Source organism: Podarcis pityusensis (assembly GCF_964106645.2).
Source record: "Podarcis pityusensis genome assembly, chromosome: 10".
Classification (NCBI taxonomy): Eukaryota; Metazoa; Chordata; class Lepidosauria; order Squamata; family Lacertidae; genus Podarcis; species Podarcis pityusensis.
This window is the reverse complement of record NC_138035.1, coordinates 4126799-4154142: the sequence shown is the minus strand read 5'-3', so window position 1 is coordinate 4154142 and position 27344 is coordinate 4126799. Positions and strand designations below refer to the sequence as shown.

General features: G+C 47.8%; 5 protein-coding genes across 14 annotated transcripts in view; 4 read left to right on the top strand and 1 right to left on the bottom strand.

Moving 5' to 3' along the window:
• Nucleotides 1-10413, top strand: part of LOC308486304 (uncharacterized protein) — a 174763-nt gene extending 164350 nt beyond the window's left edge. For all 7 annotated transcript variants that reach the window (XM_081023022.1, XM_081023023.1, XM_081023027.1 and 4 more), the window contains one exon: nucleotides 8313-10413. In XM_081023022.1, coding sequence (XP_080879148.1) covers nucleotides 8439-10085 — 1647 coding nt within the window. In that variant the 5' untranslated portion in view covers nucleotides 8313-8438 and the 3' untranslated portion in view covers nucleotides 10086-10413. The remainder of the gene's footprint in view (nucleotides 1-8312) is intronic.
• LOC308486423 (uncharacterized protein) overlaps nucleotides 1-12565 on the top strand; it is a 55121-nt gene extending 42556 nt beyond the window's left edge. Inside the window, exon 2 of the mRNA XM_081023263.1 lies at nucleotides 12515-12565. The gene's annotated coding sequence lies outside the window, so the exon portion shown is untranslated. The remainder of the gene's footprint in view (nucleotides 1-12514) is intronic.
• The window catches only part of LOC308486318 (uncharacterized protein), a 49689-nt gene extending 23368 nt beyond the window's left edge, over nucleotides 1-26321 (top strand). Inside the window, exons 1-3 of one of the 3 annotated variants that reach the window (XM_081023062.1) lie at nucleotides 4704-4986; nucleotides 7231-7346; nucleotides 22638-26321. In XM_081023062.1, the coding sequence (XP_080879188.1) occupies nucleotides 22765-24255 (1491 nt within the window). In that variant the 5' untranslated portion in view covers nucleotides 4704-4986; nucleotides 7231-7346; nucleotides 22638-22764 and the 3' untranslated portion in view covers nucleotides 24256-26321. Of the gene's footprint in view, nucleotides 1-4703; nucleotides 4987-7230; nucleotides 7347-14388; nucleotides 14497-19811; nucleotides 19957-22613 lie in introns of those variants that run through there. The other 2 variants (XM_081023061.1, XM_081023060.1) reach the window with 2 other exon arrangements.
• Nucleotides 1-27344, bottom strand: part of LOC308486268 (uncharacterized protein) — a 157083-nt gene that overhangs the window by 38615 nt on the left and 91124 nt on the right. The gene's annotated exons all lie outside the window — the stretch shown is intronic.
• Nucleotides 1-27344, top strand: part of LOC308486216 (uncharacterized protein) — an 86745-nt gene that overhangs the window by 1364 nt on the left and 58037 nt on the right. The window contains exon 1 of one of the 2 annotated variants that reach the window (XM_081022744.1): nucleotides 16675-16828. The exons of the other annotated variant lie outside the window; for it this stretch is intronic. The gene's annotated coding sequence lies outside the window, so the exon portion shown is untranslated. Of the gene's footprint in view, nucleotides 1-16674; nucleotides 16829-27344 lie in introns of those variants that run through there. 2 annotated transcript variants of the gene reach the window in all.

Sequence of the window (27344 nt, the reverse complement as noted above, 5' to 3'; positions counted from 1 at the left end):
TCTGGTTGGCCTCTGTTTTTTTCCTCTGACCGATGGAGAACCTGTTACCATAAAGCACCAATGCTGCAGCAAGCAAAGGCTCTAGCAGCTCAGCCAGCTGCTTGTGGCTGGAAAGCCAGACAGGATGTTTGTGACTGTTGCCATGGGAACAAAGGGGCAGTCCATTCTGTACTGAGCACCGGATGTTAGCTCAGTGTGTGTGTGTGTCATATGACCCGTACTGGATGTACTTGGGAGGAGTTTTCTTCTTGCTGTTGTTGAGTGCAGACATGATTCTCTGTACTGATGTAAGAGGCGGAAATAAATGATGTGAATAGTTTTCTGTCTGCTTCTTTCCCCTCCCTGGGGACACCAAAGGGGAGAGAGGAAGAACGGTGTGTTCCTCTCATACATCTGAGAAGAATCGCCGGACCTCGCCTGCTTATCAGCAGAGGTTGGGAGACGCGGGGAGGTCGACAGGAATATCTGCCGGTGCCTGCTTGTGGCACATTCCTCTGACCCAGGCAGAATTCCAACAGTGGCAGCCTTCGGATGGTTGCGATTCATCGGACATCTGCATGAGAGGCTGGTGGATTGTCCTCCTCTGCTCCAAGGGAGAAGGAAAGCGTCTGAGAAATGCCAGAGGCTCCACAGACAGCTGATGGAAAGAAGAGGTGTTTTCCAAGCAACGGAGCTCAAGGTATGCTGCATTTCGGGCTAAAAGTGTGGACGCAGGAAGATTAATTCCCTGGTTCACGGAGCTGCGTTTCAAAGAAAACAAAAGCTCCGGAGGAAGAGGCCTGCAGCTTGAAGGCTGAAGCCTGCATTCCACAAATTTTTGTGGTAGATAAGATGTCCTATTGAAATGCATTGTTGCTAGGTAACGGAAAGTTACTGGCAAAGGGGCTGGACTCTGAGTGTAAGCCTGGGAAAGCGAAACAAAATCAGAGAATGTTTCGGCTACAAGGTTTACGAGCTCTTGGAAGGGACTTTTCAATAGCAGCCTGAGTTTAGCTGCCAGGTGCAAAGAGCGTAAACAATTTGCAGTTTGCTGCGTGAGAAAGAAAAAAACAGCTGTTGGATTTTACAGTTTGTTTGACATTGTGAGCTGGAGGCTTGGCTTCAAGATGGATGCCAAGAAAGGGGGAGGTTTGCCTTGCCCTCCTTCCTTGACCAATGACAATTATTCATCTTGGTCTGTAAAGATGAAGGCCCTGCTGCAGAATCAGAGGCTTTTTGATGTAATTGAAAACCCCATCCCTGCAGCACCAACCAGAGGTTGGGAGTCACAGAATGTAAGGGCCAGGACTGCTATAATTCTGTGTGTCTCAGATGATCAGTTGGTGCATGTTCAGCATTTAGAAAATGCGAAAGAGGTATGGGACACGCTGCGTACAACGCATCAGAGAGATGCTGGTTCTTCAGCGTTGCTGTATTTTGAGAAATTGACCAATCTGAGACTTGCGCCTGATGGAGATGTTCAAGCGCACCTGACAGAAATGAAGTTTCTGCGTCAACAGATGGTGGAACGCAATTTCCGTCTTCAGGAGGAAGTGTTTTGCTTCATGATGATAAACAGCCTTAGCCGCACCTACAAGGTTGTTGCCAGTCAGCTTGGTTCCCTACCGGCCGCGCAGCTGACCGCGGAGAGAGTTTGTGCTGTGGTCCTGAATGAACACGACAGACTTGCTGCACTGGAAGAAAAAGACAGGGGGAGGGAAGAACAGAGTTCTAATTCCCCCACTGCTGATGCTACTGGAGAGCATGGTGTAGCATTGAGTGCTGTCCGATGCTACAATTGTGGACAGACTGGGCATCTACAGCGAAACTGTAAGAAGCCGCGCCAGTCAAGAGGAGCAAAGAGCAGCTCTACGAAGCCTGAGGCGTCAGGCAAAAGCCGTACCAAGTGCCAGGTGAAACCTGCAAAGGCTATGATGGCGAAAGGAACCACGCCAGATGTTGGGAACTCGTTCATAATTGACACGGGCGCCACGGTTCATATGTGCCCGCACAGAGGACTATTTTCGACGTTGAAGAAGCAAAGCTTCACTGTGAAACAGGCCAACGGTCAGGAGTTGGAAGCGACTGGAATTGGGACTGTGTATCTTGAGAGTCTGAACTTGACTATAAATAATGTTTACCTGGTTCCAGAACTGAGATTTAATCTGCTGAGCGTGTCGCAGATTGCAAAGAAAGGACTGAAACTGTCCTATGATGCTAAAAGCTGCAAGATCTACAAAGATGGAGAACTGTTTCTTACTGCCAAAGAGAAAGATGGACTGTATTTGTTGACTTTTGATCAAAGTGATTACATGAAATGTAATTCTTCTGTTTCTAACGAAATCTCTCTTGCAGGTGTGACCAGTCTGAGCACCAGGAAGGTGACGAAGAAGGTCGACAGAGCATTTCAGCGGGTGTATGCTGATGTGATTGGTCCTCTAGAACCATCTAGAGGCGGTGCACGATTTTACCTTGTGTGTGTGGATTGTTTCACTAATTATTCTTGGGTTTATATGATGGAGAAACCGCAAGAAACTTTAGAAAAGTTTCAGGAGTTTTGTGACAAGGTTAAAAGTATGCATGATGCTAACATTGATTGTCTTTTCACAGATGAGAAGCAAATTTTTCTGTTACAGAAGTTTCAGAAGTTCCTGGATGGAAAAGGGATAGACCACAAAGTGGCAGTTTCGCAAGAAGCGTGGAACAGGGGGGTCTGTGTAAAAGTGAACAAAGAATTGCAAAAGGGAATGAATGCACAATTGCTGAGTTCACATTTGCCACATGAATATTGGGCGGAGTCGTTAATGTCCTATCTTCATGTGTGGTTGAGAAAGGTCTCAACAGAGTTGGGATGTTCTCCTTTTGAGAAGCTGTTCAATAGAAAACCTTCTGTTGCCTATTTTAAGGTTTTCGGGTCTCATGTGAGAACAGAAGCTCCAGGTGGAGTAAAGAATGCCAGAGGCATTTTTGTGGGATATGAAAAGGGTCTCTACAGAGTAATTTTGTCTGAATCTGGTCAGGTGATTCTCACAAAGTTTCTAGAGAGTGCTCCAAAGCAAGAGCGGATAGTACAGACATTTCCCACAGGTGACGATGCTGATGATGATGATGAGTTTGATCTTATTGAGTTCAGTAGTACTGATGATGACAGCGATAGCTCAGACAGCTCAGTTGTCACAGTCATTGAGAGGAAATCTCACATAATGACTAGACCCTCAGAAGAGGAGGATGAACCATTGATTAAGCTTAGTACTGGTTCTCCAGAGAGTTCAGAGGCTGAACCAGTGAGCAGAGAGGATCAGCACCTCATACGCAGGTCTGAGAGAGTTACAAAGGGTGTACCACCAAAGAGGTACTCAAAAGAGTTTGCTAACCTTGCATATGTTGCTATTGTAAACGACCAAGGACAGATTGAAGCTGTGTCTGAGTCAGAGACAAAGGCACAACAGAGAGTTGTTAACCAAGGTAATGCGAAGTCACACAACCAGAGAGGTACATTGGTTAAACCAGTGGCGGGTAGTTCCAAGGGTGGAACTGAAACAACAGGGGAATGTTATAAATATAACAACTGTTTGTTTTCTTCTCTGGATGACGCTTTGCTCGCAGCACACATTGATACTTTAGGGGGAGTATGTTACCATAAAGCACCAATGCTGCAGCAAGCAAAGGCTCTAGCAGCTCAGCCAGCTGCTTGTGGCTGGAAAGCCAGACAGGATGTTTGTGACTGTTGCCATGGGAACAAAGGGGCAGTCCATTCTGTACTGAGCACCGGATGTTAGCTCAGTGTGTGTGTGTGTCATATGACCCGTACTGGATGTACTTGGGAGGAGTTTTCTTCTTGCTGTTGTTGAGTGCAGACATGATTCTCTGTACTGATGTAAGAGGCGGAAATAAATGATGTGAATAGTTTTCTGTCTGCTTCTTTCCCCTCCCTGGGGACACCAAAGGGGAGAGAGGAAGAACGGTGTGTTCCTCTCATACATCTGAGAAGAATCGCCGGACCTCGCCTGCTTATCAGCAGAGGTTGGGAGACGCGGGGAGGTCGACAGGAATATCTGCCGGTGCCTGCTTGTGGCACATTCCTCTGACCCAGGCAGAATTCCAACAGAACCTACAAAGGACTCTATGAGGGCTCTTGTGTCCCCCATAAGGGAATAATGGCAGATTTTCGTTTATTGTAGCAGCTGATAAAGTTTGGGTTCTCTTTTGTTTGGGGCTTCCATCTTGTTCCACCTTGTGGCAGGTGGGAGTCCTGTCATGACAGTCTTCAATAAAGACGAAGCCTACTGGCTGCTGTTTTGCTCTGGTATTCCTGGCTGGTCTCCTTGTTTTTTGTCCAGGGGAGCCCTCAGATTTCTCCTTTAATAAGACACAACTTCTTTCTTGCAAGCTCCACCCAATTCCCACCCCATAAGCCCCTGACCTGTCCAGATAATAATAATAATAATAATAATAATAATAATAATAATAATAATTTATATCCTGCCCTTCCCAATTAAAATGCATTCTAAAATCAATTCGTTCTAATATCAATTCAAAATCAAATTAATGGCAGATACAGCGGTTCTCCCAAGTCCAACTATTGGTCCCCCTGGAGAGAAGAGGAAATCCCGAGAGGAAGTGGGGAGGGGAAAGGCCTTCTCAGAAGCAGCTCTTGGTATCCGCAATCCCACCCAGGAAGCAGCCAGAAACCTTTTCCTCTCTCTCTCAGGCTTCCGTCTTTAAGTGTCTTTTCCACTGCCTGGTTCATTGAGGATGAGGAAAATGTACACCTGTCATCAGAAACAGGGGTCCAGAGTCCATGAACGGCTCTCAGGCTTGATATAGAAGTTGCACCTCAAAAGCATTTCTGTTCCTCTTATTCTTTGTAGGCAGTGTCAAAGTGACTGACAAGCTGAGATTCTTCCCAGTCAAAGGACCCATTTTCATGGTAGACAGTGCCTGTGGCTGGAGGCTCTGCATACAAGGTGTACCTACACAGGTCAAAGAGTGCCAGTATTAGCACAGGTGAGGTGTGTGACCTCCCCTAATTTACAGACTGTATGTGAATGAGAAGTTGTGGGTGGGATTACCGTTTATGGCATCCCTGTGATTTTCTCCAACCATAACATTTCATGAACTGATATTGCAGTATGAATTCCAAAATAACTACAAAAAAACAACAATAAAATAAGAATGATGGTAGTATTTCTACGCTGCCTATCTGGCTGGGTTTCCCCCGCCACTCTGGGCAGCTTACATTACATATAAAAGCCAGTAAAACATCAGACATTAAAAACGTCCCGATAAATGGCTACCTTCAGCTGTCTTCTAAAAGTCAGATAGTTGCCCATTTCCTTGCCCTCTGCCTGTTTCCCTGTAACTTCGCTTCTCATGGGGGGGAGGTGAACCAGCAGAAGACCCTCGAAGGAGGGCCTCAGTTACAGACTGAGCGATGGGGGTGGAGACGTTCCTTCAGGTCTACATACCTGAGGCTGTAGGGCCTTAGGTTGCAGATTTTGCTCCTCCACAATCATCTCCAGAGCAAGTCCGACATACAATTAGCAGAGTAGGAAAAAATGCTTAGAGACAGCAAAAAATTCCTTCAGCAAATCAATTTGTTACAGAAGGCATAATAGGATTCTATGCCTGAAAAATGCAACCACGGCAATTTAATGGTCAGCACCAACATTGCGAATTGTGCTCAGAAATGTACTGGGAGTCAGTGAAGATCCTTTCAGACAGGTGTTATGTTGTCTCAGCAGGTGCTCCCCTTCTGTTCTCTAGCTGCCACATTCTGGATTAGTTGCAGTTTCCGGGTCACCTTCAAAGGTAGCCCTGTCAGCATCACCCTTGAGCCAGTGCCACCGACTGGACTCATCCACTTCAGCCCCGACTGGGCCAGGCGAGCTGGGGTAGCACTTCCAGAGACCTTCTGCACAGGAACAGGTCAAAGTGGCGTGGACTCACAACTCAGAGTTGTGAGCACCAGATTCACTCCCGAAGACAGTCGTTGCACAGCAGAGTACAGCAGAGCATAAACCACTCGGAGAACAGCTCTGTAGAATAACTACTTTTATTCTATCTACAACTATCATACAAACTATATACAGAGCTAAATGGAGAAGCTAGACTGCACTGAGAGTCTGCAGCTGCTCTTAGCAGCAACCTTATCTATACAGAGATAACACACACTCTCTCTAACACTCAGTCTCTCTCTCTCTCTTGTGAGGCTGGAGCGAAATAAGTGGAGAGCAGAAACCGCCCCCCTCCTTTCTGGAGAATCAGCAGAGAACATCAGCAGATTCTTGGAATGGGAGGGGTGAAATCTCCTCAAGCCCCATGTATCACATGGCAGTAATCCAAGCAGGAGATCACCAGAGCATGCACCACTCTGGGGAGACAGTCTCCAGGCATGGAGGGTCTCAGCTGGCATACCAGATGGAACTGGTAGACAGCTGCACTGGACACAGAATTGACCTGTGCCTCCATGGACAGCTGTGAGTCCAAAATGACCCCCAGGTTGTGCACCTAGTCCTTTTGGGGCACAGTTACCCCCATCAGGTCTAGGGAGTCTCCCACACCTGCCTGCCCCCTGTCCCCCTGGGACAGTATATCTTTCTTATCAAGATTCAACCTCAATCTGTTAGCCGCCATCTATCCTCCAAGTGGCTCCAGACACTTACCCAGGACCTTCACTGGTTCCAATTTAAAAAAGAGGAAGAGCTGGGCATCAGCCACATACTGGGGAACACCCAGCCCAAACCCCCTGATGATCTCTCCCAGCGTCTTCATATAGATATTAAAAAGCATGGGGAGAGGACGGAGCTCTGAGTCACCCCACAAGTGAGCTCCCAGGGGTCAGAACACTCATCCCCCAACACCACTTTCTAGACATGGCCCAGGAGGAAGGAGGGGAACCACTGCATAGCAGGGCCCCCAGCTCCCCTAGAGGGTCTAGAAGGATACCATGGTCAAGGGTCTCCCAAGCCGCTGAGAGATCCAGCAGAACCAGGAAAGAGCTTTCCCCTTGGTCTCTAGCCCATCGGAGATGAGTTTCAGCAGTTTCAGTCCCATGATGAGGCCTGAATCCCAATTAGAAGGATACTGGTGGCAGAAGCTTTCCTGGTCCTGCAGCCCACAAAATCTCCAGGCACAAGACATTCATTAGCTTTGAAGGGGCCGTTGGATTTGTGGTCTTTTCTTCAAAAGACAAAAATTTTGAATACCTTTACAGTGACGTATGATGTAAATAGCGCTTCTGTTTTCCAGAATTCCCCAGCCCACCAAGGATTTGAGACCCATCAGGTATCCTCACCTGGTTTAGCCGGCCGGTTGAAGCCGTTCCTGGGATTGTGGCCCTTTTGAATGCTGACAGCTTCTCTCAGGTGAGAGCTGAGTGCAGGGTGGGGACCAAGGGTGGAAAAATTACTCCAGAAGGTGGACTACGTTTCCTCCACCAAAAGCACTACCGCTCCCCTAACACCCCAAGACATCCTATAATTATGATATTTAAGACAGATCAGGAATAAATTCATATCACAAGAAATAACACAACTTCAGGTTGTTAATGAATCAACACCACATATTCAAGGTTGACATTTCCACTAAGTACAGTTATCTCCTCGCCTTGAATATCCTGCTTTTCAGTGCCAGATTAGGATACTCGTCTGTCATAAGGCAAGCACAGGATCAGGCAGCACATCATCATTATAAAGAACCATTTGGGTCGGTGTTTCCGCCTGGGATTCCCATGTGCCATCTGCTTCTCCTGCTCTCTCCATGCAATGCAAGGCATGTAGACAGAGGTCCACCTCCAAGAACAGGAGCTTCCCTGAGCACCCATTCAGCTGACCCCAAGCACCAAGCCTTGTCACTAGTTCTCTGACTGACCCAGACCAGAGTCCCTGGAAGAGATGTAGACCTGGGTCTCACAAAATGGTTCATATGGACCTCCTGAGGCCAATGGGACTGTGCAGGTGATTCATAACGATCTAGAGGTTGATGGAGGATTATGATGCAGAGAATGGGAAATGTCCAAAGGAACAATGAACCAGAGACAGAGAGGGCCTTTTCATGGAGAGAGAGCAGCTGCCTTTCCTTTGAGGAAACAATTGATTTGAAAAGGCTGTTTTCCAAGATCATGCTGCTTTATTAATGATGATTGAGGATAATGAAAGGTTGCTGATGCAATACTAAATACTATCATTTGGTGACATTGCATCTTCATTTCCTAAAAACTGGGAACATGGGTAGGAGGCAGGGGAAAGTAGGAGATGCTGAAATAAGAGAAGGTGCTAATGGTGCTTGATGTGTTCTCTTCCCCTTTCTTCTTTTCTTTGAAACCCAAACAGGATCTCCTTTCCTCCCACTTTGAAGAAGGTGATGGAGAAGACATTCAGAATTCTGAGGGATGGGGCACTTTTGTTTCATTAGTTATAGACATTAAAATGTGTGAAATGTGGAATATGCTTCACTGAATGAGCACACATAGCTCACATCAGCGATCTCAAGAAGGGGAGAAACCATTTAAAGGTATGGAGTGTGGGAAAAGTTTCACTGATAGTGGAAAACTTAGAACACATCAGCAGACTCACATGGGCAAGAAAGGATTCCAATGCAGGGAGTGCGGGAAGAACTTCAGTCAACATGGACACTTAAGTTTACATCAACGGACTCACACAGGGGAGAAACCATATAAATGTATGGAGTGTGGAAAGAGCTTCTGTCGGAGTGATACACTTAGAACACATCAATGGACTCGCACGGGGGAGAAACCATATAAATGTATGGAGTGTGGAAACAGCTTTAGTAATAATGGAAACCTTAGAATACATCAACGGACTCATACAGGAGAGAAACCATACAAATGTATGGAGTGCAGAAAGAGCTTTACTAATAATGGAAACCTTAGAATACATCAAAGGAGTCATACAAGGGAGAAACCATATAAATGTATGGAGTGTGGAAAGAGCTTCAGTCAGAATGGACACCTCAATATACACCAGCGAACTCACACAGGGGAGAAACCATATAAATGTATGGAGTGTGGAAAGACCTTAACTGATAATGGAAACCTTAGAATACATCAACGGACTCATACAGGAGAGAAACCATACAAATGTATGGAGTGCGGAAAGAGCTTTACTAATAATGGAAACCTTAGAATACATCAAAGGACTCATACAAGGGAGAAACCATATAAATGTATGGAGTGTGGAAAGAGCTTCAGTCAGAATGGACACCTCAATATACACCAGCGAAGTCACACAGGAGAGAAACCATATAAATGTATGGAGTGTGGAAAGAGCTTTACTGATAATGGAAAACTTAGAATACATCAACGGACTCATACAGGGGAGAAACTATATAAATGTATGGAGTGTGGAAAGAGCTTCAGTTTCAATGCAACACTTAGAATACATCAAAGGACTCACACAGGGGAGAAACCATTTGAATGCCTGGAGTGCGGAAAGAGCTTCAGTCTGAATGGAAACCTCAATATACATCAACGGACTCACACAGGGGAGAAACCATTTGAATGCCTGGAGTGTGGAAAGTTCTTCAGTAAAAATGGAGACCTTAAATTACACCAGCGGATTCACACAGGGGAGAAACCATTCAAATGTATGGAGTGTGGAAAGAGATTCAGTAAGAGTGGAGAGCTCAATATACATAAACGGACTCACACAGGGGAGAAACCATTTAAGTGTATGGAGTGTGGAAAAAGCTTCAGTCAGAGTGGACACCTCAATATACACCAGCGAACTCACACAGGGGAGAAACCATATAAATGTATGGAGTGTGGAAACAGCTTTAGTGATAATGGAAAGCTTAGAACACATCAACGGACTCATACTGGGGAGACACCATATAATTGTATGGAGTGTGGAAAGAGCTTCAGTCAGAGTGGAAACCTTAGAAGACATCAACAGACTCACACAGGGGAGAAACCATTTGAATGCCTTCAGTGCGGAAAGTTCTTCAGTCAGAATGGAGGCCTTAAATTACACCAGCGGATTCACTCAGGCGAGAAACCATTTAAATGCATGGAGTGTGGAAAGAGCTTCAGTCAGAATCGAAATCTTAGAAAACATCAGCAGACACACAGGGGAGAAACTGTTTAAATGTATGGACTGTGGAAGGAACTGCAGTCAGAGTGGAACCCTTGATTTATGTCAACAAACTCAAACAAAACACAAACCACATAAAAATCAGGAAAGTAGATAGATGTTCAGTTCTAGTGGAAGTTCTACATCAACAGACTCATGGAAAGGAAGAACTTTAGGAGTTGAAACCCTACAAACCATCAACAAACTCAAAGAGGAGAAGCAGTTTAAATGAAAAGATTGCAAAAAGTGCTTTATTTACAATGGAGTGTTTAAGGAACATCCAGGGACTCTCACATGAAGAAACCATTTAGATGTATGGACTGTGGGACGTCTTCCTTTCAGTGTCCACTCATTTCTTCACAGCAATGAACTCAGCAGGAAATCAGTCTTAAACACACGACGTGTATTTGAAGTTCTTGTGTTTATATGTAAAACTGAACAGCAATGAAATATTGAAGGCAATGTCAAACAATGTGAGTATAATCTAAGAGGTAAAGTACCTTTTGATAGAGAGGATGAATCTGGTTTGTTGGTGGTGAGTGAGGATTAGGGCTGGGCGATATATTGATATCTTGTCCAATACCGGTTTCTAGACCACATCGCAATAACCTTTGAAGAACAACTGATATGGGGCAATACACCGCAAATTACAGTGTGTTTCTGGGATGTGCCTGCAAGCAGTTTCTGGGATGTGCCTGCAAGCAGCTTTGCTTCGTGAAGTCCCTGCAGGTGCTGAGTTGCTGACTTCTCTCCAAAACGTCAGGAAACAAAACACACACATCCATTGCCCTGTGTCCTTCCAGCCTCTTTCCTCCCTTGCTCCCTTCTGCCGGTTTGTGTGCTTGCGTTAGATATCCTGTGTGCTGTATTTTTTTACTGCTGAAACGGGATTTGCTCTCAGGAGCTAAGTTTTGTGCCTCACTGGGGACCCAGTGAGAACTGTACACTTTGAAAGCTCAGTAAACTATTACTGAAGAAGTCCTGCTGCCTCTGTGTGTGTTTTTGACGTCAGCGTGGGACTTGCACTACATGTGGCCCCTACCCCACCGATGCTAGGCTAAGGCCCTGGAGTTGCTGTACTCATGCATGCAATATGGGTATTTATGTATCAGACTGGTTTTTGCACCAAACTCTGTCGCTGTGGGTAAAACCTCAGCGCCTAGGACTTGCCGATCGCATGGTCGGCGGTTCGAATCCCCGCGGCGGGGTGAGCTCCCATCGTTCGATCCCAGCTCCTGCCCACCTAGCAGTTCGAAAGCACCCTTAAGTGCAAGTACATAAATAGGTACCGCTTTATAGCGGGAAGGTAAACGGCGTTTCTGTGTGCTGCTCTGGTGCCGGTTCGCCGGAGCAGCTTCGTCACGCTGGCCACGTGACCCGGAAGTGTCTGCGGACAGCGCTGGCTCCCGGCCTCTAGAGTGAGATGAGCGCACAACCCTAGAGTCAAGACTGGCCCGTATGGGCAGGGGTACCTTTACCTTTACCTTTACCTTTACCTTTACTGTCACCCCCACCACGCATGATCTCTACACACATCTTCTTCAACAGAACTTCATCCCTGCCTCCTGCACGTTCTGAAAAAAACTTAAAATTCAATGGGAGATTCCCCCCCCCCAAGCCTAGTTTCAAGAAAGGGAAGGTGGGGCTGCGGGTACCAGGGAAGTCTCCTGGGGGGTCCATCTTCACTCATGAACCCCATGGGGCAACCCCAGAGCTCCTGCTTATTCTGGGGTTTGGAGAAGATAGAACTTTTTCATAGTCCCAGAAGTTATTAGTCAATCATGCTGCTAGGGAGTCTTCCTGCCAGAGGACTGAGGAGATTTCACCCCTACCATTGGTAAGAATCTGCTGATTTTCCAGAGAGGAGGGGGCGGATTGTGCTTGCTACAAGGGGAGACTGAGTGTTATCTCTGTGTAGATAAGGTTGCTGCAGAAAGCAGCTGTAACACTCAGTGCAGTCCAGCGTCTCCATTTGTATATAGTTTGTATAGTACAGTAGCTGCAGTGAATAAAATAAGATATTCTTCAGCGCTGTCGTCCGAGTGATTTATGCTCTGCTGTACTCTGCTGTGCACGACTGTCTTCTGGAAGTGAGTTCGGTGCTCACAGCTCTGAGTTGGGAGTCCACAGCACTTAGACCTGTTCCTGCAGAAGAAGGTCTCTGGAAGTGCTACCCCAGCTCGCCTGGCCCAGTCGGGGCTGAAGTGGTTGAGCCCAGTCGGTGGTACTGGCTCAAAGGCGAAGCTGACAAGGACCACAGTGCATATTACTATCCTACTAATTTTATTGTTGTTGCTGCTGTTGCTGTCATGGACTGGCTAGGTTGGGGGGGGGGAGGCACCAGTTGGGAAACCCACAAAGGAAGAAGGCTCAAATCCTGGGGACAGGTGGTGGGATGGCAATGAGCAGAAAGAGGTAGAAAATTGAGCAGAACGGGAGGGGAGGTGTTGCAAGCTGAGGAGGAAACAGGGTTTGGTGAGCAGGAAGAGGCTAGGGCAGAGAGCAGTTCAGGCTCAGAGGGAGGAGAGGAGGGGGGCCAGGAGACTGAGGAGGCCGGCTACAGAAGCATCCAGGGAGACTCCCCCTCCTGCTGTGACCACCTCCCCTTTCCCCTGGTCTCCTAGAGCACACAGAGAAATCCAGTTCATACCCCATGATCCTGCACATGATATTAACAGGTGTTTGTGGTTTTTTTGTCCCAACATGCATCCATTTAATCTCATTGACAATGAACTGTATATACTGCCCATTCACCCTGTTTGGAGAGATCTCTTTGGAGCTCCTTGCAATCCCTCTTTGTTTGAGCAATTCTGAACAATTTACTGCCTTCAGCAGAATCGCCATTTGGCAATGATGGAGCTGAATGGAAGTGGGCGAGCAAGCCCCACACTCACTCCGGTTGGAGGAATAGAGTCACTGAACCCTATATTCAAAGGTAATGACCACTTCTGGAATCCAGGAAGGAATTCCCCCACTCTTGTCAAACACAGTTGGGCTCACTTGCCAGAGCCACCTGGAGACTGTGACGGCAATAGCCATCATCCCTGACCACTGGTCTTGCTAGCTCGGGGTGATGGGAGCTGTAGTCCAAAAGCAGCTGGAGACCCAAATTTGGGAAACCCTGTTCTCCCTGAAGGACAAAGGAGGGTTCACTTCCATCAGAACATCAGGTGAGCCCTGCAGGATAGGCCCAAGGGGCCCCTGTCCTCCCAAGGGCCAAGCAGGGGCCTCTTCTGGGAAGCCCACCTGCAGCATTTGAGCCCCAGAGAAGGGGGGAGGTGCATTTCTTCCAGGGACACATTTCTGGGGTCCCCACGGTGCCCCCCAGCCTGGCTCCACTCTGCCAGGGCAGCTGCGTTTTGTTTCGCTGCAGGTGAGCCTGCCCTGTGCAATGTGGGGCTCTTAAGGGAACTTCGGGGGGGGGGGCGGAGGGACTAGAGCTTCCCCGCACTTGCAAAGGACCAGTAGAAGCGGAGGGGAGGCAGGCAGAAGGAGGGCGATGGGGAGGAACCAGCGAGATGGAGCTTCTGGAGCCTGGGCAGCCCCCTCCCCGCCTGCTCTCGGAAGGTGTCCCGAGCCCCTCCCCTTTTCATTTCAAGGACTGGGGGACCTCAGCATCCCGGGGTTGCTTTGCTCCGAGGGGGGGAGGGGGTCCTATTTTGTTTGTTGAGGGCAGGAGTCACAATCCTGTCACCCTGTGTTGTGTCTGGCTTTTAGGTAAGGGGGTGAGGCTCAGGTGGGAAAGAGTTGAGAAGGAAAATATTCCCGGGTGCGGATTTACTCCGCTGCCCAGCTCGTCAGGGTGCCACTCCCCGGGGGTCCCTCCGGTCAGCAAAAGAAGGAGAATCCAGCCAAGTTAAAGAAGCAAAGGGCGGTCAGTTGACCTGATCATTATTTGTTGCAACAAGGTTCAAACACACCAAGAGTAGGAACCCCGAGAAGATGGTTGCATGGATTTTTAAGACCTCTCCCCATTTCCCACAATACTTTTTTCAACAGCATCTTCGATGCATCACAGATTTGTCACAAAGTAGGAGTCTTTGGCATTCAGAAACATGGATCCGTCACCCACCCCTGTCAACAACCCCAGTTTCCCACACCTTTTAACTACCCTCTTCCAATAAGTAGCATAATAGTATTCAGACATCCCCCCAGCTGCAAGGCTTTCCTGGGCTTCTCCTTTGGAAGTATCAGGATCCTCCTCCTCCAATCTGGCTTCTGTTCCGGGAATAAGGGGGGGTGAGCTCCCCTCCCAACCTGCCTGCTTCTCCCGGAAGTGGCTCTTCTACGCCGGATTGCTGCTCTGCGCGTTGCTCTAGGGGAGCGCGCTTTCGGACAGGGGAGGAGGGGCGGCAGGGGACCCCCCCCCCAAAGAAACATCGATGTTGCAGGAAAGGAAATGAGAATCGGGATCGAGGACAAAGAGGTAAAGGGGTCGCGGGGGGGGGGGGAGAGGGGAGAGAAGGACCTATAGAGGGACCCCGCGCCAGCTCCCCAAAGCGCCTTCCGTGGGCCCCACTGGCAGGACATGGATCCCTGAACGTGCGCTGCGAAGGGGGCTTTCCTTGTCAGGGGAGGACATGGGGCGCCCACCCACGGGGTCCCACGAGGACTCCCTGGCCCCGTTTCCCCCGCGCAGGCATCCCTGGGGCCCTGTGCGCTCCGCGCGGAGAGAGGCTGACCATGAAAGGGTTAACGGGGCGAGAGACGCCTAGATGGAGACCCCCCTGTCCCTCCCCATCTCGTCTTGGGGGGGCCCTCCGGGTGGACAGATGGGTCGCGCATGGCGAGGGGTGAGCCGCGCCAAGGGGGCCTCTGGGTGCAGGGGAGACTCCGGGAGAGAGGAAGGGGGCCAAGAGTGGGGGCAGCCGGGGGGAGGAGGGAGGGGAGCATCCCCGGGGCAAGGAAGCGCAGCACTGGCGGGGGGCGGGGAAGGAAGACCAGTCTTTGGGGAGACGTCTCCATCGTGCGCCCACGGGGAATCTCCGAAGGGGCCGGCTCGGCTTCTCCCTCCCACCCAAGAATCGGCCACCCCTTCAAGGCAACCAGAGAGGGATCCCTGGAAAGTGGGGGGTCCTGTTCCCGCACCCCTTCCTTCCTGCAAGCTCCATCCTCTTCCCACCCCGTAAGCCCCTGCCCAGTCCAACCTTGGGTCCTCCTGGAGAGGAGAGGAACTTCCAAGAGGAAGAGAGGAAGAGGGGAGGGGAGAGGCCTTCTCAGAAGCGGATCTTGGTTTCCGCAATCCCACCCAGGAAGCAGCCAGAAACCTTTTCCTCTCTCTCAGGCTTCCATCTTAAAGTGTCTTTTCCACTGCCTGGTTCATTGAGGATGAGAATAATGTACACCTGTCATCAGAAACAGGGGTGCAGAGTCCATGGAATGGCTCGCAGGATTCATATAGAAGGTGCACCTCAAAAGCATTTCTGTTCCTCTTATTTTTGGTAGGCAGTTTCAGAGTGACTGACAAGCTGAGATGATCTGATGATAGCAATTGCATGAACCTCCCCAGTCAAAGGACCCATTTTCATGATAGACAGTGCCTGTGGCTGGAGTCTCTACATACAAGGTGTGCCTATACAGGCCAAAGACTTCCAGTATTAGAACAGGTGAGGTGTGTGACCTCCCCTAATTTACAGACTGTATGTGAATGAGAAGTTGTGGGGGGGATTACCGTTTATGGCATCCCTGTGATTTTCCCCCCTCATAACATTTCGTGAGCTCATATTGCAGAACGAATTCCAAAATAACTACAAAAAAACCACAAGAAAATAATAATAATAATAATAATAATAATAATAATAATAATAATGTTTTTACCCTGCCCACCTGGCTGGGTTTCCCCAGCCACTCTGGGCAAATGACAGTACATATAAAAGACAGTAAAACATCAGACATTCAAAACCTCCCTATACAGGGCTGCCTTCAGCTGTCACCTAAATGTCAGATAGTTGCCCATTTCCTTGCCCTCTGCCTGCTTCCCTGTAACTTCGCTTCTCAATGGGGGTGGGGGGGTGAACCAGGAGAAGACCCTCGAAGGAGGACCTCAGTGTACAGACTGAGCGATGGGGGTGGAGACGTTCCTTCAGGTCTACATACCCGAGGCTGTTTAGGGCTTTAGGTCAATGATCTTGCTCCTCCACAATGATCTCCAGAGCAAGTCCAACATACAATTAGCAGAGTAGGAAAAAACGCTCAGACAGCAAAAAAATTCCTTCAGCAAATAAATTTGTTCCTGAAGGCATAACAGGAATCTATGCCTGAAAAATGCATCCACGGCAATGTAAAGGTCAGCACCAACAATGTGAAATGTGCTCAGAAATGTACTGGGAGTCAGGACTGGTGTTCTGTTGTCTCAGCGGCTGCTCCCATTCTGTTGTCTAGCTGCCACATTCTGGATTAGTTGCAGTTTCCGGGTCACCTTCAAAGGTAGCCCCATGTAGCGCATGGCAGTAGTCCAAGCGGGAGATAACCAGAGTATGCACCACTCTGGTGAGACAGTCTGCGGGCATGGAGAGTCTCATCCTGCGTACCAGAAGGAGCTGGCAGACAGCTGCCCTGGACACAGAATTAACCTGCGCCTCCATGGACAGCTGTGAGTCCAAAATGACCCCCAGGCTGTGCACCTGGTCCTTTTGGGGCAACAGTTATGAACCGGAGAAAGAGAGGGCCTGTTAATGGAAAGGGGGGGCAGGGGACCCCCCCAAAAAAACATCGATGTTGCAGGAAAGGAAATGAGAATCGGGAGCGAGGACAAAGAAGTAAGGGGGTCGCGGGGGGGTAGAGCGGAGAAAGGATCCAGAGAACCCCTCCAGCTCTCCTGGCAGGGCCTGGATCCCTGAGTATGTACTGCGCGGGGGCTTTCCTTGGCAGGGGTGGACATGGGGCGCCCACCCAGGGGGTCCCACGAGGATTCCCCGGCCCCGTTTGCCCCGCGCAAGCATCCCTGGGGCCCTGTGCGCTCCGCGCAGAGAGACGCAGACCATGAAAGGGTTAACAGGCGCACAGTTTGAGTTCCATGGAATGTCTCTCAGGATTGATATAGAAGTCAAAAGCATTTCTGTTCCTCTTATTCTTTGTAGGCAGTGTCAGAGTGACTGACAAGCTGAGATACAACCCACCAGAATCCGATGACAGCAACTGCATGAATCTCCCCAGTCAAAGGACCCATTTTCATGATAGACAGTGCCTGTGCCTGGAGGCTCTACATACAAGGTGTGCCTATGCAGGCCAAAGACTGCCAGTATTAGCACAGGTGAGGTGTGTGACCTTCCCAAATTTACAGACTGTATGTGAATGAGAGTTTGTGGGTGGGATTATCGTTTACGACAACCCTGTGATTTTCTCCACCCATAACATTTTGTGATCTGATTTCGCAGTACGAATTCCAAAATAACTGCAAAAAATCACAAGATGATAAGAATGGTTGTAGTATTTATACAGTGTAGTCCATCTGCATATGTATATGTAGTCCATCTGGTTGGGCTTCCCCAGCCACTCTGGGCAGCTTCCAGTACACATAAAAGACAGTAAAACATCAGACATTAAAAACCTCCAGATACAGGTCTACCTTCTGCTATCTTCTAAATGTCAGATAGTTGTTCATTTCCTTGACTTCGGAAGGGAGGGCGTTCCACAGGGTGGGTGTCACCACCCAGAAGGCCCTTTGCCTGGTTCCCTGTACCCTCACTTCTTGCAGGGAGGGAACCAGCAGAAGACCCTCAGAGGAGGACCTCAGTGTTCAGACTGAAGGATGGGGGTGGAGACGCTCCTTCAGGTCTACAGGGCCAAGGTTGTTTAGGGCTTTAGGTCACAGATCTTGCTCCTCCATAACGATATCCAAGACCGATATATAGTTAGCAGAGTAGGAAAAAACACTCAGAGGCAGCAAAAAATTCATTCAGCAGAGAAATTTAGTACTGAAGGCAAAAGCTAGCAAAAACTTAACTTACAGTAAAACCCTAACTTGGTATATCAAAACAGCACTCATGTAAGAAACACACAAGCAGAGTAGAGAATTGCAGATTAGGAAGTGGGACCAGGCGCCTTTCAATACTGCGATTTATAAAAAATTCCATGTCAGAGTAACCTTGGGACTGGATAACAAGCCTGGCTCACCCCAGTTTAAACCAGCTTCTTCTGGTTCGCAGAAACAAGGAAGGTTCAGCATAACCTCATAACCACTGATCCCACCACCTGCTCTCAGCAGAAAGGAAACTCCCTTATCAGCTAAAATGTTCCAGCTAGAGAAAACACCACTTTGAATCACACAGAGTAAAACCACCAGAACCTTCTTGAACCTGTAGACCAAGAATGATCTGTATACATTAGATCAACACTTTTCTTTTTCTGAAAAATACAGCCAGGACACTTAAAGGTCAGCACCAACAGTTTGAATTGTGCTTGGAAACACACTGAAAGCCAGGGAAGATCCTTTAGGACCAATGATATGTGGTCTTGGCAGCTGCTCCCAGTTACTAGTCCAGCTGCCGCATTCTGGATTAGTTGCAGTTTTGGGGTCACCTTCAAAGGTAGCACCAAGTAGAGCGCATGGCAGTGGTCCAAGCAGGAGATAACCAGAGCATGCACCACTTTAGTGAGACAGTGTGCAGGCTGGTAGGGTCTGTCTCTCACCTGTCCCACAGGGACAGTGCTTCCGTCTTGTCAGGATTCAACCTCAATCTGTTAGCCACCATCTATCCTCAAACCACCTACAGGCACCAACACAGGGCATTCACTGGTTCATCTTCACTGGTTCCAATTTAAAAGAGAAGAGCTGGGTATTATCCACATGCGTGTGAACACCCAGCCAAAACTCCCCCAGCGGCTTCATATAGATATTAAAAAGCATGGGGAGAGGACAGAGCCCTGAGGCACCCCACAAGTGAGCACCCAGGGGCCTGAACACTCATCCCCCAACACCACTTTCTGGACATGGCCCAGGAGGAAGGATGGGAACCACTGCACAGCAGTGCCCCCAGCTCCCCTAGAGGGTCCAGAAGGATACCATGGTCAAAGGTCTCCAAAGCAGAGATCCACCAGAACCAGGAAAGAGCTTTGCCCTTGGACTCTAGCCTATTGGAGATCATCAACCAGCGCAACCAGGGTAGTTTCTGTCGTATGATGAGGCCTAAATCCCAATTGGAAGGATAATGGTGGCAGAAGCTTTTCTGGTCCTGCACCCCCAAAAGCTCCAGGCACAAGACTTTCATTAGCTTTGAAGGGGCCATTGGGTACTTGGTGGTCTTCTCTTCAAAAGACAAGTATTCTGAATACTTTTTAATTGATGTATGATATAAACAGCACTTCTGTTTTACATATTCCACATTGGAGAGATTTTGATACACAGGTCTGAGTTCATCGCTGCCCCCGAAACTGCTGTGTTAGCAGTACAGCAAGTGTGGACAGTGTGTTTGGGGGTTCAGGGCTGCCTAGACAACAAGAGCCCCTTCTCAGCCTGGCTTATATGGTCCCAAGGAAAGCAGAGCAGTACGTTAGGCACGAACTTGGCTGCAGGAGTGGCTGGAAGGAGGTGTGCAGGACACCATCCAACCCTCTTAGAGACTTCTCTTCTCCTGAAGAAAACCAGGCAGCGAAGGTTTAGGACCACAGTTTTCCTTCTCGAGGACCTCGCTTCCCAGGTTGACAAGCTCCATCTGCCCTTCACTTTCCTCTGCAGCATGGGCAGAATCTGCCATCCTGACTGTGGGATTCACTGTTGTTCTCATCCTCTCCATCCACCAGGGCCTGCCTTCACCTGCAGCAGAATTCCCCAACCCACCAAGGATTTGAGACCCATCAGCTATTCTCACCTGGTTTAGCCGGCTGGTTGAAACCGTTCCTGGGCTTGTGGCCCCTATTCTATCCTGACAGGTTCTGGAAGCCACAGGTGAGAACTGAGTGCAGGTTGGGGACCATTGATGGATAGATTACCCCATAAGGAGCATGACATGACCCCCACCAAAGGAACTAATGCTCTCCTAACACCCCAAGACATCGTATAATTATGATATTTGAGACAGAACCGCAATAAATTCATCTCTAGAAATAACATATCTTCAGGCCATAAATAAATTAATACTACTTATTCAAAGTACTACATATTCCACTAAGTACAGTTTATCTATTTGCCTTGAATATCACCTTTATTTTTTTTAAAAAATAAATTTTTATTAAGATTTTAAAAGTTACAGGAAAAAAAGAAAAAAGAGCAATCAAAAATGAAGAAAAAAATGAAAAACAATACACATCCAAAAACCAAAAAAAGAGAAAAAAGAGAAAAACAAATAAAAAACAAGTCAAACCTTTAACTCACTTACTTACAGTCACTTATTTTCTTGACTTCCTCACACCTCCCATTTTTGTATTCTAATTCAATTAGATATTCCAGCAAATCCTTCCAGCTTTATTTTAATCCCAATAATTTATCTTAACATACTATAATTCCCCTCTTTATATTCTAATTCATATAAATATTCCAACCAGTCCTTCATCTTATTTTTATCCTTATATCTTATCTTATTATACTATAATTTCCCATTCTTTCTTTCACCAAATAACCATCCACTTTTACTTTATCCAATCTTAACTCTCATCCAAACCTATATATCTATACTTATTCTTAAGACGTTTCCCTAAGGTCAAAAAAGATTCCATTCCACGAATTTCCCATCTCTCATTAAGAAAACAAAAAACAAATTATATTATATACACTTTAAATTCCCAATTTCCTTCCACCAGATCCCCTCCCCGGTTTCGGTCCCCAGCAAAAGTCCATCAATCTCGTAAAGCCATCAACCCGGAGATTTTAAATCCGAGGCTCTTAAATCTCTTTCATGTCCCCTCTGCCGGTCTTTTTGATAGTCTTTGGTATTGAAAACCAGATCTCGAGGAAGCTCCAACCCAACGGTAATCATATTCCTTCCTGCCAAACTTCCATGGTTAAAAATAGAGCCTATAGGATATTCCAAATCTTGTTTCATGCTCCTTTCAAATCCAAAGGCCCCCGAAACTCCAACCTCCACCTGGCTCAGATTTGTAATCCAAAGGCCATCTGATCTCCACATAAAGTGATCTCTCCATCTTTCATTTTCCAAACCAGGCCAGGCTTCCATCTCCAAAAATTTGCTTCTCCTTGTTGCCATCATGTCAGGCCTCAAATTGTAGTTCACCATTTGCATCTGTAGGGTTACGGCTCCCCCTTTCTTCACTTCAATCACAACATAATTCTCCTTCTCAAATTTTCCGGTTTGTTCAGTTGAAGGAGGTTCCTGTGCTGAATTCTTATCGAGTTCTTTACTAATACCCACTTTTGTTCCCAAAGTTATAACATTAGTAGTCAAAACATTTATCTGGTTTTGCAGCTTTCCCAAGAGAAAAAATGTCCTGTTCAATTTAGACTCAATTTCCTTCCCGACCGCCATCCTTAAACAGTCCAAGGTCAAAAAACAATTTCCCAACTGCTCCTTAAAACAATGTCCCAAAGCTCCCTCTAGAGGGATTCAAGTTCCTTTTCATTCCTTTCAGCACAGACCCAAAAGTCCCATACGTTAAATTGTAACAGTCCTTCCTTCGTTTTAAACATAAGCTTGTAACAAAGATAGACAATAGAAGCAAAGTCCTCTTTTGTATCTTGACAGCTAACTTGACAGCTGTCAAATTGATCTATTCATCGTCAACGGGCTCTCACGGACCACTCCTGGGTTCAGGGAAGTGGCACTTCAAATCGCAAATTTTGTCCTTCTCCTGCAGGCTCCCCTGCTTCCAAGAAAAATTGATGGCAATTTTAATCAGTAGAATTAAAATCCTTTACATAAAACTCTCCACGACCTTAGTTGACAGGTTCTTTGCTTCAGTTTATTTACAGAAAGGGGAGGCGGACTTCCTGTTTGGACCTTCCCCAATCGGTGCCAATTTAAAAATACTTTAAAAGTCCAATTTCCGTTCTACTCACGGGTTGTTGTTTGAAATCCAATTGTCCACAAGAAAAAGTCAGCGCTCTCCGGCAACGGCTGTGCGGCTTCACTCCGCAAAAATAGCGGTCGATTCGAAACACCACGCCGCTGACCCCACGTCACTTCAGAACCCCCGAAAAGGGGTTTCCCTGTGGGTAGGGGGGGCACTCCTGGTGTCAGCCGAATCCCACGTTCCCAGGCTTCCTCCGCCTGGGATTTTTAGAGGGTCTCCGCCTTCGCCGCAGCAGCAAGACCCGATTTTCGCGGAGCGGGTTCCTCTGGATCAGAGGAATTCCGCCATTGCCGATGGCGCTAACCCGGAAGACCTGAATATCACCTTTAAAGTGTCATTTTAGGATAGTTCTGTATCAGAAGACGGGCACGAGATCAGACAGCACATTCTTTTAAAAATCATATTGCTTTATTAACATTGATTGAGGATTATGAAAGTTGCTCATGAATTACTATCATTTGATGACATTGCAACTTCACTTCCTAAAAATTGGGAACATGGGTAGGAGGTGAGGGAATGTAGGAGGCGTTGAAATAGGAGAAGGTGCTAATGGAGCTTGATGTATTCTCTTTCCCTTAGTTCTCTTCCTTGAAACCAAAACAGGATTCCCTTTCCTCCCACTCTGAAGAAGGAGATGGAGAAGACAGTCAAAACTCCAGGGAATGCGGCACCGTTGGTTTCATTAGGAATAGAAATTAAAATGTGTGAAATGTGGAATATGCTTCATTGAATGAGCACACATAGTTCACATCAACGACCTCCAACAGGGGAGAAACCATTTAAAGGTATGGAGTGCGGAAAGAGCTTTAGTGATAATGGAAGACTTAGAACACATCAACGGACTCATACTGGGGAGAAACCATATAAATGTATGGAGTGTGGAAAGAGCTTCAGTCAGAGTGAACACCTCAATATACATCAACGGACTCACACAGGGGAGAAACCATTTAAATGCCTGGATTGTGGAAAGAGCTTCAGTATCAGTGTAAACCTTAGAACACATCAACGGATTCACACAGGGGAGAAACCATATAAATGTATGGAGTGTGGAAAGAGCTTCAGTCAGAGTGGACACCTCAATATACATCAACGGACTCACACAGGGGAGAAACCATTTAAATGCCTGGAGTGCGGAAAGAGCTTTAGTCAGAATGGAACACTTAAAACACATCAACGGTCTCACACAGGGGAGAAATCATATAAATGTATGGAATGTGGAATGAGCCTTGGTGATAACAGAACCCTTAAAAAACATCAACGGACTCACACAGGGGAGAAACCATTTAAGTGCCTGGAGTGCGGAAACTGCTTCAGTCAGAATGGAGTCCTTAAATTACACCAGCGGACTCACACAGGGGAGAAACCATTTAAATGCATGGAGTGCGGAATGAGCTTTAGTGATAATGGAACCCTTAAAAAACATCAACGGACTCACACAGGGGAGAAACCATTTAAATGCATGGAGTGTGGAAAGAGCTTCAGTCAGAGTGGACACCTCAATATACATCAACGGACTCACACAGGGGAGAAACCATTTAAATGCCTGGAGTGCGGAAAGAGCTTCAGTGAGAATGGAAAACTTAGAGTTCATCAACGGACTCACACAGGGGAGAAACCATTTAAATGCCTGGAGTGCGGAAAGTGCTTCAGTGAGAATGGAAAACTTAAAACACATCAACTGTCTCACACGGGGGAGAAACCATTTAAATGCATGGAGTGCGGAAAGAGCTTTAGTTTCAATGCAAACCTTAGAGTTCATCGACGGACTCACACAGGGGAGAAACCATTTAAATGCCTGGAGTGCGGAAAGTGCTTCAGTCAGAATGGAGAACTTCGAAGACATCAACGGACTCACACAGGGGAGAAATCATATAAATGCCTGGAGTGCGGAAAGTGCTTCAGTGAGAATGGAGAACTTCGAAGACATCAACGGACTCACACAGGGGAGAAACCATATAAATGCCTGGAGTGCGGAAAGTGCTTCAGTGAGAATGGAGAACTTCGAAGACATCAACGGACTCACACTGGGGAGAAACCATTTAAATGCCTGGAGTGCGGAAAGTGCTTCAGTGAGAATGGAGAACTTCGAAGACATCAACGGACTCACACTGGGGAGAAACCATTTAAATGCCTGGAGTGCGCAAAGTGCTTCAGTGAGAATGGAAAACTTCGAAGACATCAACGGACTCACACAGGGGAGAAACCATTTACATGCATGTAGTGCGGAAAGAGCTTCAGTCAGAATGGAAATCTTAGAAAACATCAGCAGACACACAGGGGAGAAACTGTTTAAATGTATGGACTGTGGAAGGAGCTCCAGTCAGAGTGGAACCCTTGATTTATGTCAACAAACTCACACAAAACACAAACCCTATAAATATCAGGAAAGTAGATAGAGGTTCAGTTCTAGTGGAAGTTCTACATCAACAGACTCATGGAAAGGAAGAACTTTAGGAGTTGAAACCCTACAAACCATCAACAAACTCAAAGAGGAGAAGCAGTTTAAATGAAAAGATTGCAAAAAGTGCTTTATTTACAATGGAGTGTTTAAGGAACATCCAGGGACTCTCACATGAAGAAACCATTTAGATGTATGGACTGTGGGACGTCTTCCTTTCAGTGTCCACTCATTTCTTCACAGCAATGAACTCAGCAGGAAATCAGTCTTAAACACACGACGTGTATTTGAAGTTCTTGTGTTTATATGTAAAACTGAACAGCAATGAAATATTGAAGGCAATGTCAAACAATGTGATTATGATCTAAGATGTAAAGTACCTTTTGATAGAGAAGGAGAGAGGGTTTATCTGGATTGCTGGTGGTGAGTGAGGATTGTGGCTGGGCGATATATTGTCACATACTGGTTTCTAGACCACATCATGATAACCTTTCAAAAACAATTGATATGGCAACACACCAAGAATCACAGTGTGTGTTTCCAGGATGCTCATTTGCCTGGAAGCTGCTGGCAGAAAGCTTTGCTTCGTGAAACCCCTGAATATGCTGAGTTGCTGACTTCCCTCCCAGGCGACAGGAAGCGAAAGACACACCTCCATTGCCCTGTCTCCTTCCAGCCTCTTTCCTCCCTTGCTCCCTTCTGCCGGTTTGTGTGCCTGACTTAGATATCCTGTGTGCTGTATTTGTTTACTGCTGAAACTGCTGTACTCAAGCATGAAAAATTGGTGCATCTGTGTGTGACTGGTTTTTGCACCAAACTCTCTCACCCCCACCACGTGTGATCTCCAAACACTGCTTCTTTGCTAGAACCTCTCCCTGTCTCCTACACATTCAGAAGAAAACTTAAAATACTGTAATTTAATGGGAGATTCCCCCCCAAGCCTTATTGCAAGAGAGGGAAGGAGGGGCTGCAGGTACCAGGGAAGTCTCCTGATGGGTCCCATCTTCACTCAAGAACCCCATGTGGCAACCCCAGATCTACTGCTTATTCTGGGATTTGGGGAAGATAGTACTTTTCCATAGTCCCAGGAGTTATTAATCTTCCAGCCAGAGGACCAGTGTGCATATTATTATCATACTTATTTTACTGATGTTGCTGCTGTTGCTGTCATGGAGTGGCTGGGTAAAAAGGGGGGGAGGCAGCAGCTGGGGAACCCCCAAGGGAAGAAGGCTCGGATCCCGGGTCTCGTATGCCCCCCAAGTCTACTCCTAGGTCTGTTCAATAAAAGGCTAATTTGGTGTTATTGGGGGGGGGACCCAGGTGTGAGGCTGCTCAGCCACCCAGCTCATCAGGCAGAGCCCGCGGGTCCCTGCGGAATAAAGGAAGGAGTCCGGCCACCAACCGGAGCAAATAGCTGTAGATCAAAGTTTATTGCGCAACAGGTCCAAAGAGGAATTGAACCCCGAGGATGGGGTGACAAGGACTTTTCAAAGTTTCTATCTTATCCCAGCATGCAGTTCGTGGAGCATCATCACTACATCATCGCTACATCAGGAGGTGAAAAAACCTATCTGAGGATGTACAAATTCCAACGCACTTTAGTTCTGGGCTGCTTCACTCCTTGCATGAATTTTACCTGGGTGTCGGGGCTGTGTGTGCAAAAGCCAAAGCCCCATTTCCCCCCGTAACACAGGAGTCACAGAGTCCAAGCCGCTGCTCAATGTACACCAGTACCTAAAACACGGGCGGATCTAATCTCGTGGCGTGGGGTGGGGGAGGGAAGGATTTTGCAATGTAAACATTTTGGGGGGAAACCTTCCTCTCCCCACCCCCATTCCTCCCCTCCCGGCACATCCTTCTCTCACCCCGCCCCCACAACCCCAAATCCCGCCCCCATATGTTGCACCTCCTCCTCCTCTTCCACCTCCTCGCCATCTGACTTCTGTTCCGGGAGTGGGGAGGGGGGAAAGAGCCCCCACCCAAATTGCCTGCTTCTCCCACAAGTGGAGCTTCTGCACCGGACTGCTGCTCTGCCCCGCAGCTCTAGGAGCACGCGCTTTCGGAAAAGGGAGGAGGGGCGGCAGGTAAATCCCCCACCCACCCACGTGGATGTTGCAGGAAAGGAAAGGAGAATCGCGAGCGAGGCCAAAGAGGTAAAGGGGTCGCGGGGGAGGCGAGAGAAGGATCCAGAGACCCCCTTGAGCTCCCCAAAGCGCCTGTCGTGCATCTGGATCCCTGCACGCGTGCTGCAAAGAGGGTTTTCCTTGGGCCCTTAGGAAGCCCACCCAGGGGATCCCAACGAAGCCCCCTCGCCCCATTTCCCCGCGCAGGCATCCCTTGGACTCTGTGGGTTCCGCGCGGAAAGAGGTGGGCCATGAAAGGGTTAACGGGCGTGAGGGACGCTTGGATAGAGACCCCCCTGTCCTCCCCTGCTCGTTTTTGGGGGGGCTCCATACGGAGAGATGGGGGGCGCGGGGCGACGGGTGAGCCACGCCAAGGGGGGCCTTTGGGTTCAGGGGAGACTCTGGGACAGAGGGAGGGAGTCGAGGAAGTGGGGAGGGGGAGCATCCCTGGGGCAGGGAAGGGCAGCAATGGGCGGGGGGGGGGAAGAGCTAGGAAGACCAGTCTTTGGGGAGACGTCTCCGTGGTGGGGCCTGCAGGGATTCTCTGCCTTGGCTTCTCCCTCCCACCCAGGAATCGGCCACCCCTTCAAGGCTACCAGAGAGGGATCCCTGGAAAGTGGGGGGTTGTGTGCCCCCACCCCTTACTTCCTGCAACCTCTATCCTACTCCCACCCCATAAGCCCCTGCCCTGTCCAGACTGTTGCAGGAATTTATGTATAAGTTGGGGGGGTTGCACCTTCAGGAGATATCATGCACATGCAGCCCACTACCTAAATCAGCACCATCACT